The following is a 19,670-nucleotide window of genomic DNA, read 5'->3' as shown; positions in this document are numbered from 1 at the left end:
TATTGCGATACCTTTTAAAAATGGTGCCAATATGCTAAGTGCCTCATGTATAATAAGCCACAAAGATAACAGAACAGCAAGGGTAACTATCAAGACAGTTCAATTCCTTCCCCTACCATGTCTGGAAATATGTAACCTAAAATTCCCCTTTCCCTTCGTCTTCTTTTCAAACAATATTGAGATGGACTATCGTACCAGCTGCAAAACTGGCATGTCACTGCCATCAGTTCAGTGAAATCAGTCTGTGAAGTTAATGCAGCATTTTGTAGCGAGTCAGCACTTTCCTACTGTAAAAGTAAAATACTATTTCTGTGCATCTTATAAAATTAATCTTCCTAACGTGTTACTGTCTGACCTAGAAACAGTCACCACTGCTATGACTTATGACCCACTTGACAGCACAAGATGACAAACCCTGGGGAGAGTGGACAGCAGGAAAAGGAGCACATGAGGAACTTGGAGATTATGGAATTTTGATCGTGTTGTTGGTTTCGGGTGGTTTTGAGGTTTTTTTGTGGGTTTGGTTCTCTCTTTTTTTTTTTTTTCTTTTTTTTTTTTTTTTTAAGGTATGCATGAAACATTTTAATATTGCAGGAGATCATTTATGACCAATTTATTTCCATATGCTGGAGTAATTTCAGATTTCTAAGTGCTTTGAGTGAATTTTGACATATGAAATGAAAACTGATTTATAAAGTAAACAAGTTTCTCATTTTGTTTCCTTGTGTACTACCTCTGTATTTATTACCTTTGTTTTGAATAACGTTTTGGTGTACTTTCAGGAAGTCATACAGATGTTAAATAAAACTCTCAAGAAAACATGCTAATTAATGTTTCACATGCAAAGAGATTAGGTAAGCCATTGATTTAATATTCCCTTTGAACTGTGTGTTTGGTTGGTTTTTATCACTATTATTATTACAGATGTGCAACTGTATCCTAATCTCTAGCCTAGAAATACGAGAATAAAGTTTCAGGCTTGGGTTTTTTTTTCTGTTTTGGATTTTTTTGGTTTGTTTGAAAGAAACCTAGATGATAAAAAAAAAAAAAAAAAAGAAAGAAAGAAAAAAGGCAGATGCCCTCAGTTGCAAGCATTTCCCAAACACTAAGCCACTTCTCTAAGCAGACAGCCAGAAACAATGTCCCTACTATAGAAACAGGAAAACCATGTTTTTCTAGGACATGAATCATTAAATGGTGTCCAGACTGACTCCACTTACACTTAGAATAGCTGCCCTCACTGCAATCATATTAGCAAAGAGGTAAACCCGTTGGCAGAGATAATTTTTGAGACATTTTGCAAGAGGGAATGCAGAATTTCTTTCAAAAAGCACAGCTCCCTATAGCCACTGGTGACAGCCAAGAGTGACCCAACTCCCAGCTACTGCAAAGGCTGTACCACCTTCTGCTTCTTGTCCAAAGACTAGAGTTTTCCCACACAGTGAAGAGTCAATAGTTTGCTAGGAAAAAAAAAAAAAAAAATTTAACTCTTTGGATTGACAACCACTGATCCTGAAGAGCAAAAGGGAGTTGCACACATTCAGACAAGGGAACTACCTATTCGGTTGGAGAATGAAGTGATGGCAATAAAGCAGCCTGTTTCCTACAGTAAAAAATCAAGGAAGGGATGCCCAGTTTGTCACAGAACACAACACAGTAGTAGACCTGGGCCATGTTCAGTAATATTTATTAAGATATTAAAGCTCCCTGAAAACAGGAGGGAGACAGTCTGCTTCGGAACCCTTCCTGATGCCCAAATGAGAGAAACAGATTGCAGAAGATACAGGAGATTAAACACTGGCTAGGTAAGTGATATCCTGTGGATTATTTGTCCCACTCCACAAATTGAAGTTCATAAACCTTGGAAGTTTCTCTCTGTCTAGTGGGACTGCCTAACATTTTGGATAGCAAAACTACATGATTCTGCAGGGCTTTCTACTAGTATTAATTAGGGAGGACACTGGGAATGTATCATATGATATCATTACCCGCATATAAGATTCAAAACTAAAACATGAAAAAGTAAAGGGATGCATAGAAAACAAACCAGTTGTTTATATGCCAATAGTGGAAACCTGGATAATGAACAGAGCCAGAAAAATTAACTTCTGATAATAAGTGCGATTCAATACAATTTCTGAAGCCTACTAGAATTTTTTAAATTACTTCAACATTAAAAAGCATTGAGATAGACAGAAGAGACTGGAAAGTTGTGTGGTATAATAAAGGCACCACTATCTGCTTTAAAGTGATTGCTTGTTTTATCTAGAGTAGATATGGGTCAATGTGCTAACAGGCACATTACAGTCTCGGTATCAATACAGATCTGCAGTAGACAGCTCAATCAGAAAGGAATGTTTGAAAGGGCTCCTCATCACATAACTATGACGTGAGAGGAAAGACTTCAGGAAGGGAATGCATGCCAATAGTTTTCCTCAACAAAATATCTTTAAGTTTCTGAAAAATACAAGTATTGAACTTCTCAGAAAAAAAAAATCACAGCAGCTAGGCAAGGGTAAAGGTATATTAGATTTTGATTAGAAATCGAGGATTGAAGTTCAGTTGATTATAAACTAATTTAATTCACCGTGTGTGAATCCAAACCAGTTGTGCATAGCACAGCCCTTTAAAAGGGACAATTTTCCACCCTGAAAAGAAAGAAAACTAAGTAGGTGGCAATTGTTATATATAAAGATGTAAACAATGCGGAAGTCATATGAGAATGACTTTTTGTTAAATGACAAGCAAAAGCAAGCCCCTTTGGTGAAAACCAATAAATATAATCAAGGGAACATTATACAACAAATGCTTGGAGCGGTGAGCTGTTTGGACAACGGGCTTTTTCCTGCTACCATATGGAGCTGCTCACCTAAGAACAGAGATGGTTGGTTATGCTTAGGAGAGTAGAAACTGAAGAGAATTTGGAAATCATTGTAGACAGTTATTTTGTAATGAGCTCCATGCTGGCTTACAGCTAAGGTGGTAAATAAACCTCCAAATTACAAGGAGATAAATATAAGAAGATGAAGACAGCTGAAAATACTTCTGTATACAACACCTACCAGACTGTTAGTGACATGCTATGTCACCTTCTGGCATTATTAGATAAAAACTTAAAACAAATTCAAGAAATAACTACAGAAGTATGCAAAGTCTAGAAATCATGCCTTGAATCCCAAGAAAACTCATTCTGTTTAATTTAACCAAGAATTTAAGAAGTGAGACAGTGATAGTATATATGCTCATGCATATGTGAAAGATTTTTGATAAAAGATGGCTCTTAATCAGGAAAGAGAGAGACACAATGAGATGCCATAGCTGACCGCTGAAGTTTGACAAGTTCAAACTAGAAACAAGGCTTTAAAAGAGTAATTAAACCCCAAGGATAATTAACTACAGGAAAATCATGCCTAAGGTTATGGTGGAGTCACCAGCACTTACAGTCAACCTAAACTCACTTTCTGAGATGTGTAGAAACTTCAGAAGAAATTCTGGACTGGACATTGGATTCTCTGGCTTGCTTTATTCAAAGGGATTGGAAAATCACTATGATTTCCACCCCACCCCCCCCCCTCCAGTCTCATCCCATTTCTCAAAGAAGATCCCCACATCCAAATTAACATCCTGAACTACCACTAATAAGCCCAAAAGTAAAAGCAGAAACACAAAGTTTTATTTGCATAAATGGATTAAATGGTTAGGAGTTAGAGAAGCAGTCAGAGATATCCTCTGACTTACTTGACTAGGCAAAGGAAGAAATCCATAAATAAAGTGACTAACAAAGCTGCCATCACCAACAGGAAATCTGCTGCTCATCCAGGAGCAGCCAACACCGTGTTCAGTGCTGAAGAAAAAAGCCAATGCTTAAAAATACCAACACACCCAATGCCCTTAAAAAAAAAAAAAAGAAGTGGATTAAAAAGAGCGTTATTTTTCTAACAATAAATAGCTATCAGCACCACCTACGCAGGTCAACACATATGCTCTCTGTCCTACTTCAGGTAACAGCACAGAGGACGGACATTTGTCCCTCTGGTGAATTATCTCCTCCGGTGTGCTGAGGACAAAGCAACACCCAGTCTCATCCTGCTGAGCTCTGCTGCGACCAACACTCGCTACTGCTCATCGAGCACGCGCTCCTGTCTATCTTCAAGTTCTTTTAGAGGAGAACGAGAACACCTTGGAGCAACTTGAACTCTCAATGTTTTGGCCTTAAAGTGTCCATTTCTGTTCTTCAGATGATAGGAGTTGACATTTGAGGACCTTACTTAAAAATGCTTTTGTATCTTTTCCTATGCAATATCATGAATGAGCAAGGAAAGCCAGTAAGTGCTTAAGACTGCTCTGTCTATTGTTACACAGCTTTAAATCTCCTCAAAATTTTACCTCCTGTTATCTTGCTCACCCAGTATTTACATGACAGAACAGAGGGAAAGAAGTAGTGAACTAAGGCAAAAAAAAAAAAAAAAAAATTAAAAAAATCAAATAGCACTACCTCTTCTGCAATAAACCCTACTGTTGATAAAGGAACATTATTTTCCCAGGTTGCGTTTATGCCCATGCTTCTGAAATTCTGCTAACAACTTCTACGCTTGGGAACAGCAAAAGAATAAGAACAAGTTGTGTTCACTCACATCTGCCCAAGAAATGGGGACAAATGGTTCTGGTTGCAAGGAAACAAATTTGTGCCTACGATCGATCATCCCAATCCTCCTTTACAAACCAAACTAAAAGACTATCCAGAAAATATAAAATTTTAATAGCTCATCTGTTTGGCAACATCATCTGTCATGCATGCATAACTTGACATGCCTTTCCCTGCAACGCTCCACATGAATGGAGGCCTCTCTCCTGGTGTCCAGGGTCCTCTACAGGACAGGCCTCCTGTCACCCAAGGGGCATCCCCATGTAGAGATCCTGCAATCCACCCTAAATCAATATCCCTTTTGAACCACAAATCTGTAGGAAGATGGTAAAACAAATAATCAGTGCGACATAAGATTTTGATAGCAGCTAGACCTAAACTCGAGGTTTGTGTACACAGTCAAGTTACCCTAGGGTAAGCCAAGGTGTGAATTTAGCAAACCAGATTATTCTACAGTAGCTGATCATACATCCATATTCTTATCTTACCTCAAAGTATACAAGACAGATTTCACCTCTTAGGTGAAAAGGAATAAACTATTTCACATACTATTCCACCTATCTATTTCACAGGTACTAGGAAAAGAAAAGCAAAGGGCTTGAAACAGTTACTGCTTAGCAGCTGGTCTACTGTAAATATACATATTGGCTTTCTCATGGCACCTTGTTTACATGTGCATAGTGTATCCTCAGAGTTAGGAAATCACATCTGTAAGCTATATATGAAAATAACATGATGCCCAGAAGGTATCTACCACGCAATAGCTGTGCTGTTCTTTCTTACGTGGAGGAGCTTGCTCCAACAGCCAATTTACTGTTCCTGAGACTACTTTTGGCACAAAACACTACAACTCACAGACACAAAACAAGAAAGCCAATCTGGCTTTTATAAAAGCGTGCAGGGTGAGAGATATTTATTGCTATATGTTTGGGCTACAGTCAGAAATTATTGCAATGGTAGTTAATACACTGCACAGAGATACAGATAAAGCATTTTAAAACTCCTGTTCTTCAGCAACTTAAGTTTTAGTGACTCACAACAAGGCTTTTCAATTATTTTGCTTTCGTTTACAGAAAGAAAGTGTCTTTAGGTAAACAGCTCAAAAAAAGTATTCTGAGATCATTAATTTATTTCCTGCAAATGTGTATTTATTTTCTCATTATGCAGAGGCTCTGATTTTCTCAGGTGTCACAATGCTCAAAAAAAAAAAAAAAAAAAAAAAAAAAAAACCAAAAAAAGGAATGAGTCATGACATCCCGGAAGATAACACATGTAGTTTTTAAAATACAAGGGGAAAACGATGGTTTCCAAGCCACTATGGTTTTAGAAAACACCCTAAATAAACTGCCAAAGGAAAACATTAATTTCAAAATCTCAGGTTGTTCAATGACTGGTTGAAATAAAACAGGAAAGTTGGGGATAACTTTAGAGCAAGGACAAGAGATGAATAAACAACCTTTTAAGATCGCATGCAGAGATAGAGCTGAGTAACTCTAACTAGACTTGACATATTAGAGGGTTAAAGGGACATTAAACCCCGTAGGCCTCATTTTTTCAGTCCTTGAAAGCAATGAAGTTTGATTGGAAAAGTCATCTTGATTTTGTTTATTCTGTTCCTGATACGGTTTTTTTTCCCCTGTTGAATTACATTTTTGACATTAAAACACACCACATATTTCTCATTGCTGTTGTCAAATCAGATTTCAAGTCTATGCTATACATTCTGCCCACATTAAATAAGCTGTATAGATTCACATATAAGGACTGTTTCTTCAGCAAGAAATAATAAATGTCAAACTCATAACTCTGAGCTTTTGTTTTTCCCTTTTAAAGGCAAAGCACATACTTGCAGACAAGCACAATAGTTCCAGGCAGAAAATGAATAAATGCACATTCATCAGCATCATATATAAAGAATAGGCAGTACACGAGAAAGCAAAGGTTGAAATCAACATACAGATTGATCACTACAATAATTTTCAAATTATCTAGAAGTATTTTTAAAAAGTGCTATAGTCCCTAAGTTCTTACAAATCCAGATTTACATATACATCTTCGTATACATAAGCAACAGCTATGAAAGAACTGCTTCACCTATCACAGAATTACATCCAGCTCCGGACTGAAATTTAAATGAAACAATTCTGTACAGTAACTAGAAAAGATGCATAGCAAGAAACTGAAAATGCACTGCACTGTTTAGAAAGACAGAAGGCAAGCTGGAGTGGAGTTAAGGCTGCGTTATCAATGTTAGACCTTTTGCAACTTCTGTCCATGGACAGAAGTTATGGTTGGTATTTCTCTCCCCACCATAACGTCTCTTTCAGAGTCCTGCATATCAAGCTGATGTCACTCCTACCTGCAAATCCTACTTAAGAATATTAAATCAATACTGATGATGTTGAACCAGGGCGCTGTGTTCTAAAGGTACATTAAAAGAAGACACAAGAGTGAGAGACACTCAAGCCCTTCAAGTTAAACTGAAGGAAGAGCAGAAGGATTTCTAGGCATTTCAAATTCCACCTGAAGCCTTCACACAAAGTAACATTTTTATCAAAACGTTGTATTACCAATCAGTTCTCAGAAAGCTAGCGTACACAGCACAAACCAGAGCAAGAATTGAATTCACAATCTAAATAATTTCAATATAGGAAATAGATCCTATAGATCAGAGGACTGAAATTAAAATATAGGAGTTGGTAAGTTTTTCTTTGAGCAATAGCTTTATAAAGCATGTCTATATATTTCAGGAGCTAAATTCTGCAGCAATACAATGAGGCAGATGTTAAACCTTCAGAACTCTCTTCTGGCAGTCCCCAGTCTCTTCATACCCTGCCTATGAGCTCCTTAACTGAAATGTCAAAAGCTGTCATGACACTGTCAGTGGGATTGTGAATCTCTGATCCTGTTCCCCATATTTTTTTTTTATCCTCACGTAATCCATCACACACAAAATACTCTTCATCCCCTCTTCAACAGTATTCACATACCCCCCAGCTTCCCTCTTCCTGGACTCTCTCTATGCCTTCCCTTTCAAATCCCTTACTAAAATTCACATTTTCCATGAGACGGTCCCACTTTCTTCTTACTGATGTTCCTCAGCATCCCTTTCTCTTTTGTCTTCTAAGTGACTTTGCTCACCAGAACCCCTTCCTCCTCACCTTCCCCACAAACACCATCACAAAATAAACTAAACCAACAGACTTGGTCAGGCAACCTCAGCTCTGGGAGTCTTGAAACCACTGTTTAGTGCTGAAAATCCACCCAACTTTCTGAAACTTAGTACCATATCAAATTTTATTTAAACAGCCCAACTCTAAGCTCTTGAGCACCCCCTAAACACATATCTTTTATTTGCACAGCTATTTAACTCTTAAAAGAGCAAGGGTGAACTGTACTACCAGCAGCACTACTAAACAACATGAACATAAAACACAGCTGTTAAGAAGAGATTATATCCCGCTTTATTACATGTTCTTCCAGATGTAAACAAAATCAGTTCTATCATATATATTAAAAATGGTAATTTTTTAAATGGAGCAGAAAGATACATTAAATAGTTTTTTATTTTCCAGTAAGTTCTGATGAACTGAGAGAGCCCAGATAACTTAATTAATGCTGGACTTACTAACAATTTGACATAGTTGAGAAGAAAACACTGAGAATTAGGTTGATGTTTTTGCCTGACGTCTGTGCATCGCTTTTTCTTCAGAACAGCCTCCCCCCCCCCCCCCTAATCCTTACAGGAAGCACTTCGCTGCTTCAGGTTTACACTGTAATTAGTTGCGTTTCCACCCATTACATCATAACTTACACATGACATCTTTTCAATGCAGAAAACGTCTTCAAGCGACTAAGAAAGTAATCTACAAACCTAACAGATGGGTGAACAAAAGTACTAACAGCACACCACCGTGCAGCCAAACAAACACAAAAACACCAGCAACACCCTTAAACGCGGGGAGTTCTTGTTTTAAACCAAGAATTCGCCTTGCAGCTCTTTTTTTTTCGCCATAAAATTGGCAGCGGTCAAAGAAAAGGGAGAAGGAAAGGTAAGGAGAGGGCTGAGGTCAGTCAGTTCAAACCCGCAGCTGGAAACGCCAGAGGCGACCGCTTCCCAGTGCCCGGCCTCCGGCTCGCACGGCTGGATCGGGGCCGGTACAGCCTCCGAACAGAGTCGGAGCTCGGTCGCTAACAAGAGTTTCGCAGCCCCGTGAAGTCAGACGGGGCGATAACCCGAACCCCCGGTGACGGCTTCCCTGCCGGACACCCCCGGCAGGTTCCACCCTCAGGCCAGCTCAGCCCCACGCCAAGCGACCCGCTCCACCGCCCGGCACGAAGCCTCTCCCGCCGGACACGCCGGGGCAGGACGCGCCCGCACCACCCGAGGGGGAGCGGGTCGCCGGTAGCGGACCCCGGGGAAGGACTGCACTCTCCCTCTCCGCTTGCTCCCCCCGGGGCGAGGGGGGGGACGCAGCGCCTGGCTCCGCCGCGGCGGCGTGGACGGGAGAGCGGGGCGCAACCTCCCGGTGCCACCGGGACGAGGAGCTCGACGGCGGCTCCGGCTCCTGTCCCGCACTGGTACCGCGGGCGGCCACGGCACACCTCCCTCACCACGTCCCGTCCCGTCCCGTCCCCCCGCCAGCCGGGAAAACGCCGCTCGCCCAAACTTTCCCGGAGCACTCACCGGCGGAGCTCATGGTGCTCTCCAGGCGCCGTCCTCCCCCTCGTCTCTTACGCCACGGCCCCTCTGAGGGCCGAAGAGAAGGAGCCCATTGTTCCCCCGCGCCGCCACCCAGCAGCCGCCGCTACCGCAGCACCCCCCGCCCGCCGCCGCATAACGCCCCGCGGCCGGCGGCAGAGTGAGCGCCGGCAGCTCCCGCCGACCGCCCCGCCGCTGCTGCCGCCGCCGCACCACGGCGCCCCCTGCCGGGCCCGCGCGCCCCATCCCGCCCCGCCCCGCCCACCAATCAGTACCCTCCCTCCGTGCCGCAGTGCCTTCTGGGGGCTGTAGTTCTCAGGCAGGGCCGAGCCGGGCAGGGAGGGGAGGGGCCGCCGGCGGCGCGGCGGACTCCGTTTCCCAGCGTGCCCGCAGGGGGTGGCATGGCGGAGAAGGATGACACCGGAGTTTGACGAAGAAGTGGTGTTTGAGGTGGGCGCGGGGGCGACCCGGGGCGGGTTGGGCCCGTGTCTCTCCGCCCCTCGCCGGGGCGGTTGCGCCGCGGCCCCCGGGGGCGGCGTGCGCCGGGCGGCCCCAGGTGACCGTTGGGCATGAGGCGGGCGCGGGGCCCGGCTAGGGGCAGCGCCTGCCGCCGCCGGCGGGGAGCGGGGGAGGGCGGGAGCCGGCGGGACCGGCAGGTCGGGGCGGGGACCGGCGGGACGGCGTGGGGTGTCCTACTCCCCGGAGCAGCCCGGGGAGTAGAGCCGCGCCGCGCCCCTCCGCGCAGGCCGAGGGCGGGACCGCTGGCGGGAAGGGGGAGTCGGGCCGGGGGAGGCTCCGCTGGGGAAGGGGCGATCCTTTGTGCGGCTGCCGGGCGGCCCGTCCCCGCGTTTCGGGCTGCCGGCGTGGCGAGGTCGGTGAGGGGTCTCGGGAGGCCCGTGTGGGCCCTGCGCGGGGGGTGAAGGTCCGGCCGGGGTGTCGGTGCCGGCCAGCTGCGTGCGGGAGGCTTCGCACCGGCCGAGCGGCGGGATGGGGGGCAAGGAGAGCGAGCCCGCCGCGCAGCCCATAAATGCTGCTTCTCAGTCGGTGTAGTTCACGTAAAAGGTGCGTTTCAGCACGCACTCGTCTGTGTGGTAAGAACTGGAAGTACCTTACCTCTCTCGCGTTCGTATTATTTACAGGGTTTGCATAAAGCCGTTACAATTGTATTGCATGTCTTGTCAGGTAACGGGCCTACAATATCACATCGGCCTTATTTAAAACAATAGTTAAATACATCTGCTGTTGCGGGTCAGGGACAAAATCAGACTGGTTTGCAGCAGGTGAATGTAATTGCATCTTCATGGATGGTGCACCTGTTTTTGCAGGTGTACGGAGAAAGTGATTATAGAGAAATACTGTCTTTAAAATGATTAATTATTATAATAGTAATAAGGCTTCTGGTTTTACCAGGATGCAAAAAGCTCCTTAGACAGGGAATGCCTTTTTCCCAGCTGTGTAAGTACTACCTGTACATGGCTTTGGTCTTGTACCACAAAGTTTTGTGTTTATCCACAAGCAATTTTGAATCCTAACAATAAAATCTATTAGTTATATTGCTACTATGTTAAATCACTTCCTTTAATGACATAAAGTCATAGTGAGAATTTATTTTGTGGATATAATGCCTGCCCATTGCGTTTCCTTCTTCAGTAAAAGTGATGCTCATTTTACATTTCCATAGTTCTTCAGTTCGTGGAGTAGTTACTGTTTTGACTGAAAGAGTTCTGCTGTATTCGGAGTAAAAGATGTCCCTGTATGTGCATATGCACTTCACTATTTTCTTTGCATTTTGGGAATGGATTCCCATCATTAGTAAAGGCTCTGATACATCAGTGTATCAAGTGTGTGTGTATGTACACACTTATAGGTATAATGAGTAACATAGTAACATATCTTTCATATATGAGGGTACAACTATAACATCAGATAAGCAGCAGTAGGAAAAATACGGAATTTTTTTGTTCGGTTGATTCGTTGGTGTGCAGAGGTGGATGAGATACCTGTTGGCAATAACGGGCACCTTGAAGTACCTGCAAAAAATGTCTTCAGAAGCACTCAGCAGGATTCATGCTATTGTAAAATGAAGGCTCTACAGAGAATTATGAACATACTCCACACAGATGAACCAGAGGTAGGAATTAGCGAGGAGCCAGAAAGTATTTGGGTAGTTAATATTACAATATATTTATTTTTTTAATTACTGTTTTAATTTTTTCTTGGGCCCCGAACTCTCCCCTTAATTTTTTGTGGTTTCTGGTAAGCAACTGCATTTTTTTTCTACACATCAATAAGCCACTTCCCTTGTTGTTCTTCAGTGTTGACTGTTGCAAGGAGGCCTTCAGCATATAGACTTAGGTTACTGTGAGCAGGTGTTTTCTCTGTGCTTGTGGAGATCTTGTGAACAAGATATCTGTCAATATTATAAGCAGTAGTGGTGTGTCAACAAATGCATAATCAAAACGAAGTGATCCTTTGTGTTTTTCATACCCAACAGAATGGGTAGGAGAGGGAAGAGAAGCAAATGGGGTATGCTGCACCTGTTCCACATCACAGGTATGCCCAGTGGTATTTTCTGCAGATTTTTGAGGTCATAGCTCTCTTCAACAGGCCCTGAATACATCAATGAAAGCTGTCAGCATTACAAATTTCACAGCATCAAACAGATGATGACCTACTGATAGATATTTATGAGCTTCCAAGGTCCGATCATTTTTCTCGCTATCAAACTATCTTTTACATTAATGTATCTCTGAAGGAAGGGAAGCACAAACATGGCATCACTGCCCTGGGTAAGCAGTCTTTTCCATCCAGAACTTCAACAGCCATTGCAGATAATTGTGATTGTACAATAATGAATGATGGTCATTTTATTCTATCCAGTAAGTGCTGCCACACTCTATCTAGTTTATAAATGAATTCCTACAGCAGCCAGTGACTTTCATTCACTGACTGCGTGGACGTCCGCCCTTAGTTCTTGCATTTGTTACAACCAGTTGCTCTTGTGATTAAAATGCTACAAATACTGAGGGAAGGGGACAGAATCCAAGAAACACAGAGGTGCCCCTGATACGCTTGGCATGGGCTCATCTGCCAGTAGTGTGTGAAATTAAAAATTGTTGCAGTGTAGAGCAGATTGTACTAAGAAATGGAGGAACAATGAAAGACATTCTTTATTATTGTCTGTCTTATTTTATTAAGGAAGATCATGAGATGGGAAATTTGATGTTAAATTACTTGAGTTTTTTACAAAATGGACTAGAAGACAGAATGCTCTTGTTAGTGTAGTATGCACTGTGCTGCAGTAGTAATTACAGTGTACCCCAGAGTCCTCTGGAAAATTGCAGTGTTTTCTGTATTTTGTTATGAGACTGGAATTGCATTAGCATTTGTTTGCTTGGACAATGACATCTGCTTCTTGTTTTCTTTTTTAATGTATATATTAAAGAAGATGGTTGTTCAAACTGGTTAAACTTCTGCATTGTTATTCCAGTGGGAGGACTGTGTCAGAACTTCATTGCTTTGATAGTTAATAACTGTCATCTAATTTCTGACTTGAAATTTCTTCACAGCTACTTCATACCTTCTTGCACTTCTGCTAATACTGTCCATTAGCAGAAACAGTCTTTCTATTTCTCTGGAATTTACCTCTCCTAATATATTCTTAGAAAGCAATCTCATCCTGGCTAAGATTTTGCTAAACTGGTTAACCCAAAATATCTTAGTTTTTTGTTACAAATCAGATTTTCCTGTTCTTTGCTTTTTGGTTTGGTCTTTTTGTTGGTTTGGGTTTTATGGTTTTGTGTTTGTTTTGTTGTTTGGTTTTTTTTTTACGTCTTCTTCAGTTTGAGTTCATCTTTCTTTACCTGAGCTTGCAGCATGGTACTCAGTGTTCTTGCTGGGGTCTTGTACAACTACTTTCACTTGCTTCTTCTGGGAATGCTTTGTTTCTTGCATCCTAGACCTACAAACAACTTTTTCAAGCCGTCATACTGTTTGACTCAGTTGTGATGTGACAGGGTGACCACTCATGTCTGTCCTTATTTTTATCAACGGCTTCCACGTTATTGGAGAGGGTTTTTTTATTAGTCCCTTTGTATTCAATTGTTTTCTGTATATATGATGTTACTTGGTGTGATCAGGAAATTCTGGGTTTTTTGCTATGAAGTTAATTAAAGAAAATTCGAAAGCTTTGACCAAAGACTTATTCTTTAGGAACTGCATTAGTTCTGCCTTCTGATCTGATAGCTTTCCATTCAGCATAACCCACTGTTATCTCTACCATCTAGATGTTTGGTTCCTTTCCTATTTTTTTTCATCTTAACTGATATGGCACGGTATCAAAACTCCATACCCCATATGGCACAGCATAAAAAGTCCATATAAGCTTCCTGCATTTCCTTTATCTAGAAAAGTTAGCTGTCTTGTCAAAGAAAAATGTTGAGTGAGTTTGGCACAATCTACCTCTGGTGAACCCACATGATATCTTCTTTGATGATTATCTGTTTTCTTCTTTGTCTTTGAATTTTGCAAGAAAAAATAATTATTCTCAGTAGCATGCTGGCTTTTGATCAGATTCATAGGCTTGACATATTCCTGATTGTTTTTTTTTCTCCTTGTAAGTATAGGCACTACGTTTGCTTTTTCTACTTTTGAGTATATAGATTTATTAAAAATCCTTTCTGCTGGATCTTTGATCTCCTGTGCCCATTCTTTCAGAACACTGGGATGAAGGTGATCCAAATACGGCTCTTTAAGTGCATTTTCAGCTCCCGATTTCTGCTTCCAGCGAAGTCATTTGTCCTATATTTTAATGAGCTTGTGCAAGTTTGTTTTTTACATTTGGGTAGATATTAAAGCTATGCTCACAGAATCACAGAATGGTTGAGGTTGGAAGGGACTTCTGGAAGGTCATCTGGTCCAACCCCCCAGCTCAAGCAGGGTCATCGACAGCCAGTTGCCCAGGACCACGTTCAGACAGCTTTTGAATATCTCCAAGGATGGAGACTCTGCAACTTCCCTGGGCAACCTGTGCCAGTGCTCATTCACCCTCTCAGTGAAAAAGTGTTTCCTGATGTTCAGAGGAAACCTCCAGTTTTTCAGTTTGTGCCCATTACCTCTGGTCCTGTCACTGGGCACCACTGGTAAGACCCTGGCTCCTTCCTCTTTGCACTCTCCCTTCAGGTATTAACATATATTGAAGAGATTTAGCCTTCTGTCCAGGCTGAACAGTCCCAGCTCTCTCAGCCTTTCCTCATAGGGAAGGTGCTCCTTCCTTCAGGTGGACCCAGGTGGTTGTTGGAACCTGATCCCAGAAGATCTTCCTGTGACTGTGTCAGGACTCCAGACTTTTAAATTTGAGATTTATTGTTTGTCCCATTGGAAATCCCAGACTGAAAAATACAACACAAATTGTATATGTGATCTTTCCTGACTTCAAGTTTTGTTTTGTGCAAATGGGAGAATACTATCAAATTAACAAAATAAGACTTTCTTTGGCTAACCTAACTGTGCATCAAATCTCAGAATCCATACTAATCTGTATTTAAAAAGAAAACAAGCTGGGATGAACACAAAGAGTATCAAAAATCTCATGTCCAAATTCAAAAGTTTATATCTATGTAAAATATTGAACACAGCTCTACCTAGAATTAGAACCCACAAACTCGGAACAAAGATATTGAGCGTTTAACAGGTGCTCTCATTTCACTTCCACCCCTTGCTTAAGCAGCCATCTTCCCATCATTGGGGGAAAATATGCACAGAAATGGAATTACCCTTTCCAGAGTTTGGAGAGACACGGCCTGCATTCTTTCTCTTCTTGCTGTAGTGGAAGAAGCTAATGTGAAAAATGTGTCCTGAAGCCAGTGGAGAAGTGCTTTACAAACAGGATGCCATCCCGAGAGAAAGGAAGTGCCAGGGCTCAGTAGAGCTGGCAAATACATGGCACTGGGTCTGGCCTGTGTGTGGAGGAGGTAGGAATGGTGGAGTCAATTTAGGAGGGACATGGGACAAAAGTGCTTGGGAAATATTAGGCAACATCATAACGCGTTGAGATGTCAGGTTCAGAAAGACAACTCTCACTGCACCTCCAGGCAACAAGCCAAGGTGCTATTTGGTGTTGAGGCATGGAGGAGGCCTACATATAGTATTCTGATATACATATTTCTGTAAAATTAAGATAAATTCCAGCAAGAGGCACTACCTTTTCCCAGCATAATACAACTACATTCAGAACATCCTGTAGCTGATGTGTTCTCTGCATGCCTACAACAGTAAAACTTGTCTAAAATATGGTATTTCTTTGCTTAGAATAGAGGTGCATCGCTAAATTGAGATGTTCAAATCCTCATCTGAACACTTAAACTAAATGTAGCTTTTATCAAAATCCTCAGTGATGTTTGTTTTCATAAGTGCTTTCTCTACCATGGAGTTAGTCTGGAATTATTTTGTTTAAAAAATGAAACAAAACCAAATGAAAACCCCAGGACGCCTGACCTCAGAAACTTTTTGTTGTGATGAAAATTTTAAGTTACATTCATTAAAAAGACTGAAGACTTTAGGACTTGCAAAGTAATGTGATTTTTGTCAAGCATCAATACAACTTATAAATGTTGTATTCTAAAAAATAATGTCTCAAACGTTATACACTAGGAAAAAGAAGGTGGTGAGAAAGAACATTCACACAACTTCAGCGGTAGTGTCAGTAACGTTCCCTCAACAGGATTTTTCTCACCAAATATTGGACGGACTAAAGATGTAGGACTCTAGTTCTATACATATGCGTGAAATAAAGACAGTTTTAAATACACAGTTGTGTCAAAACCACAGTTCACTTGTCATTCTGATGAGCTGGTTCTGAGACTGTGCTTTGTCTGCCTGAAGTATGGGCTGTTGCCAGAAGAGGTGTTTGGGCTACACTCCTCTTTTCCTGCTTATTCCCATCCTTTTCCTTACGCTGGCACCAGGATTTTGCATGATGCTGTAAGCTGGCTCAGGACACTGGTTTGACTGTAAACTAACCTGGCTAAGAAAAAAAAAATAAATGGGGGTTTTGTTTTGGTTTTTTTTGCAATTGGGTCGGTTCCTTGTTCCGTCTCACCATTTGGCTGTGTAAATATTACCATTAGTGTTCTAAAACGGTACTGCAGCCTTCTTTACCTCTGTCTTTAATAGTCAGACCAACTACCCCCAGGGAGTTCAGCTTCTTGGGCTGGAAGATAAGAATGGAGAACAGAACAACTCCCCTGTAATCCAAGAGGAAGTAGTTAATGATTTGCTTATGCACCTGGACACGCATAAGTCTATGGGGCCGGATGGCATTCACCCAAAGGTTCTCAGGGAGCTGGCAAGAGAGCTTACCAAGCCTCTCTCCATTATTTATCAACAATCCTGGTCAACAGGAGAGGTGCCAGATGACTGGAGGGTGGCCAATGTGACGCCCATCTACAAGAAGGGCCGGAAGGAGGATCCTGGAAACTACAGGCCTGTCAGCCTGACCTCGGTACCGGGAAAGATCATGGAGAGGATCATCCTGAGTGAGCTCTCAAGGCATGTGCAGGGCAGCCAAGGGATCAGGGCCAGCCAGCATGGGTTTATGAGAGGGAGGTCCTGCCTGACCAACTTGATCTCTTTCTATGACCATGTGACCCGCTTTCTCGATGAGGGGAAGGCTGTGGACGTTGTCTACCTGGACTTTGGTAAGGCCTTTGACACCGTCCCTCACGGCATTCTCCTGGAGAAACTGGAGAATCATGGCATAGACAAGTGTACCCTCCGCTGGATAAAAAACTGGCTGGATGGCCGTGCCCAGCGAGTTGTGATTAATGGAGCAAAATCTGGTTGGCGGCCGGTCACCAGTGGTGTCCCTCAGGGCTCAGTTTTGGGGCCAGTCTTGTTCAATATCTTCATTGATGATCTAGATAAGGGGATTGAGTGCACCCTCAGTAAGTTTGCGGATGACACCAAACTAGGTGGGAGTGTTGATCTGCTTGAGGGTCGGCAGGCTCTACAGAGGGACCTGGACAGGTTGGACCAATGGGCCAAGGCCAATGGGATGAGGTTTAATAAGGCCAAGTGCCGGGTTCTGCATTTCGGCCACAACAACCCCAGGCAATGCTACAGGCTTGGGGAAGAGTGGCTGGAAAGCTGCCTGGCAGAAAAGGACCTGGGAGTGTTAGTGGACAGCCGGCTTAACATGAGCCAGCAGTGTGCCCAGGCAGCCAAGAAGGCCAACGGCATCCTGGCCTGTATCAGGAATAGCGTGGCCAGCAGGAGCAGGGAAGTCATCGTGCCTCTGTACTCGGCACTGGTGAGGCCTCACCTCGAGTACTGTGTTCAGTTTTGGGCCCCTCACTACAGGAAAGACATTGAAGTGCTGGAGCGTGTCCAGAGGAGAGCCACCAAGCTGGTGAGGGGTCTGGAGAACAAGTCCTATGAGGAGAGGCTGAGGGAACTGGGCATGTTTAGTTTGGAGAAGAGGAGGCTGAGGGGAGACCTCATTGCCCTCTACAACTACCTGAAAGGAAACTGTAGAGAGGCGGGGGTTGGCCTCTTCTCCCAAGGGAATAACGACAGGACCAGAGGAAATGGTCTGAAGTTGCGGCAGGGGAGGTTTAGATTAGATATTAGGAAGAATTACTTTACTGAGAGAGTGGTCAAGCACTGGAACAGCCTGCCCAGGGAGGTGGTGGAGTCACCATCCCTGGAGGTATTTAAGAAACGTGTAGACGTGGCTCTTCAGGGCATGCTCTAGTGCCCGGGATTGTTGGTTTGTGGTGGGGTGTTGTGTGTGGGGTTTAGTTGATGGATGCTGCTTGCTTTTTTTTTTTTTTTTTTTTTTTTTTTTGGGGGGGTGTTGTTGTTTGTTTGGTTTTGTGTTGTGTTTTTTTGTTTGTTTGTGTGTTTTTGTGTTTTGTTTTTTTTTTTTTTTTTTTTTTTAATGTGGTTGGACTCGATGATCTCAAAGGTCCCTTCCAACCACTAAGATTCTGTGATTCTGTGATTCTGTGATTCTGTGATCTGCACCCACTGGTAATGGCAGATTAAATTGACCATGTAACTGCAGCCTGGGGAGATATCTCTGCCGCAAATTGCAGTGTACTGTAGATGCACCTGGACTAGTGACGAATGGACTATTTCAGAGATCTTGCTTCTCAGCAGTCCGCGAAGAGGAAGGAGAGGACAGGCTGTGCTCCTTTTCATCATGCGACTGGGAGGCAGGTGATAGCAGAGAGAAAACAAAAGAAACCACAAGCTTAAAACCCTCTAAAGAAGAGTCTAGTTGTTGTGGTGGCCAAGTAAACTCATCAGGCGGTTTTGGACAACACTAATGTCTTATCTGAACATACAGAGAAAAGCGTTACATGGGCTGTATGTGTGTGAACCCATATTATTTTTAATAGAAAATTTGAAGACAAAAGTATGTGATGATCCATAGTAAATTTTGAGGTCTGTTGGTCCAAAAAAATTACTCACTGTGCTTTTAGTTTTTACAATCATAGAATCACAGAATGGTTAGAGTTGGAAGGGACCTTAAAGATCATCGAGTTCCAACCCCCCTGCCATGGGCAGGGACACCTCCCACTAGAGCAGGTTGCTCAAAGCCCCATCCACCCTGGTCTTGAACACTTCCAGGAATGGGGCATCCACAACTTCCCTGGGCAACCTGTTCCAGTGCTTTACCACCCTCACAGTGAAGAATTTCTTCCTAATATCTAATCTAAATCTCCCCTCTTCCAATTTGACTGTCTTGTTTCTTAGATGCTTTACTTCAGTAAAGATGTTTGCTTACGGTGCGTTGTCATTAGGAGTCAGAATTAACATGACTTTTAATGGATAAACAAGTTAATTCTTTGGAGCTGGTGTTTTAAAGAGGTTTCCAAAATGTTTCAGAAATACTCCACTGGTTTATCGGACAGATGCATTAATCTCATTAATTTAGTTTTGAATGTAAGTGAGGGGTAAAATCTGTGAGTTGTTAGGAACTGGTATAAAACAAACCAGATTCCCTATATCAGCCTTGTCGGGTGTGATCAGTGACTTCCCACCCAAAGCTCCAGGTGCAGAGTCTGCCTGAAGGTAACATTTACCACTTTTACTTCCAGTTTTTGAGGTAATTTTCATCTCTGCCCTTGTCAGAAAGGCAGAAATCTGCTCAGCTTTTCACCTGTATTTGCAGGCCCACTTTTGGACGGGTAAATAATCCAGAGCTCCCAGTAGGTATCAGGGCTTTATCTGGTACGTAGTATTTCTTTCTAAGACTTTTCCACGATGGCAGTGATGTGCAACCACCTGCTGAAAATGCAAAGGAAAGAGCTTTCCTGT

The 19,670-nt window shown here is 42.9% G+C and overlaps 2 protein-coding genes across 2 annotated transcripts in view; one reads left to right on the top strand and one right to left on the bottom strand.

Annotated features, from left to right (window-relative positions):
- Positions 1-9,345, bottom strand: part of FGD6 (FYVE, RhoGEF and PH domain containing 6) — a 75,039-nt gene extending 65,694 nt beyond the window's left edge. Inside the window, exon 1 of the mRNA XM_074167107.1 lies at positions 9,333-9,345. Within this exon, the coding sequence (XP_074023208.1) occupies positions 9,333-9,345 (13 nt within the window). The remainder of the gene's footprint in view (positions 1-9,332) is intronic.
- Positions 9,346-9,744: 399 nt separating this feature from the next.
- Positions 9,745-19,670, top strand: part of VEZT (vezatin, adherens junctions transmembrane protein) — a 58,841-nt gene continuing 48,915 nt past the window's right edge. The window contains exon 1 of the mRNA XM_074163798.1: positions 9,745-9,797. Within this exon, the coding sequence (XP_074019899.1) occupies positions 9,762-9,797 (36 nt within the window). The 5' untranslated portion in view covers positions 9,745-9,761. The remainder of the gene's footprint in view (positions 9,798-19,670) is intronic.

Source organism: Numenius arquata, chromosome 2 (genome assembly GCF_964106895.1).
Source record: "Numenius arquata chromosome 2, bNumArq3.hap1.1, whole genome shotgun sequence".
Lineage (NCBI taxonomy): Eukaryota > Metazoa > Chordata > Aves > Charadriiformes > Scolopacidae > Numenius > Numenius arquata.
Note: the sequence above shows the minus strand (reverse complement) of the source record. Positions and strands in the feature narration are given on the sequence as shown.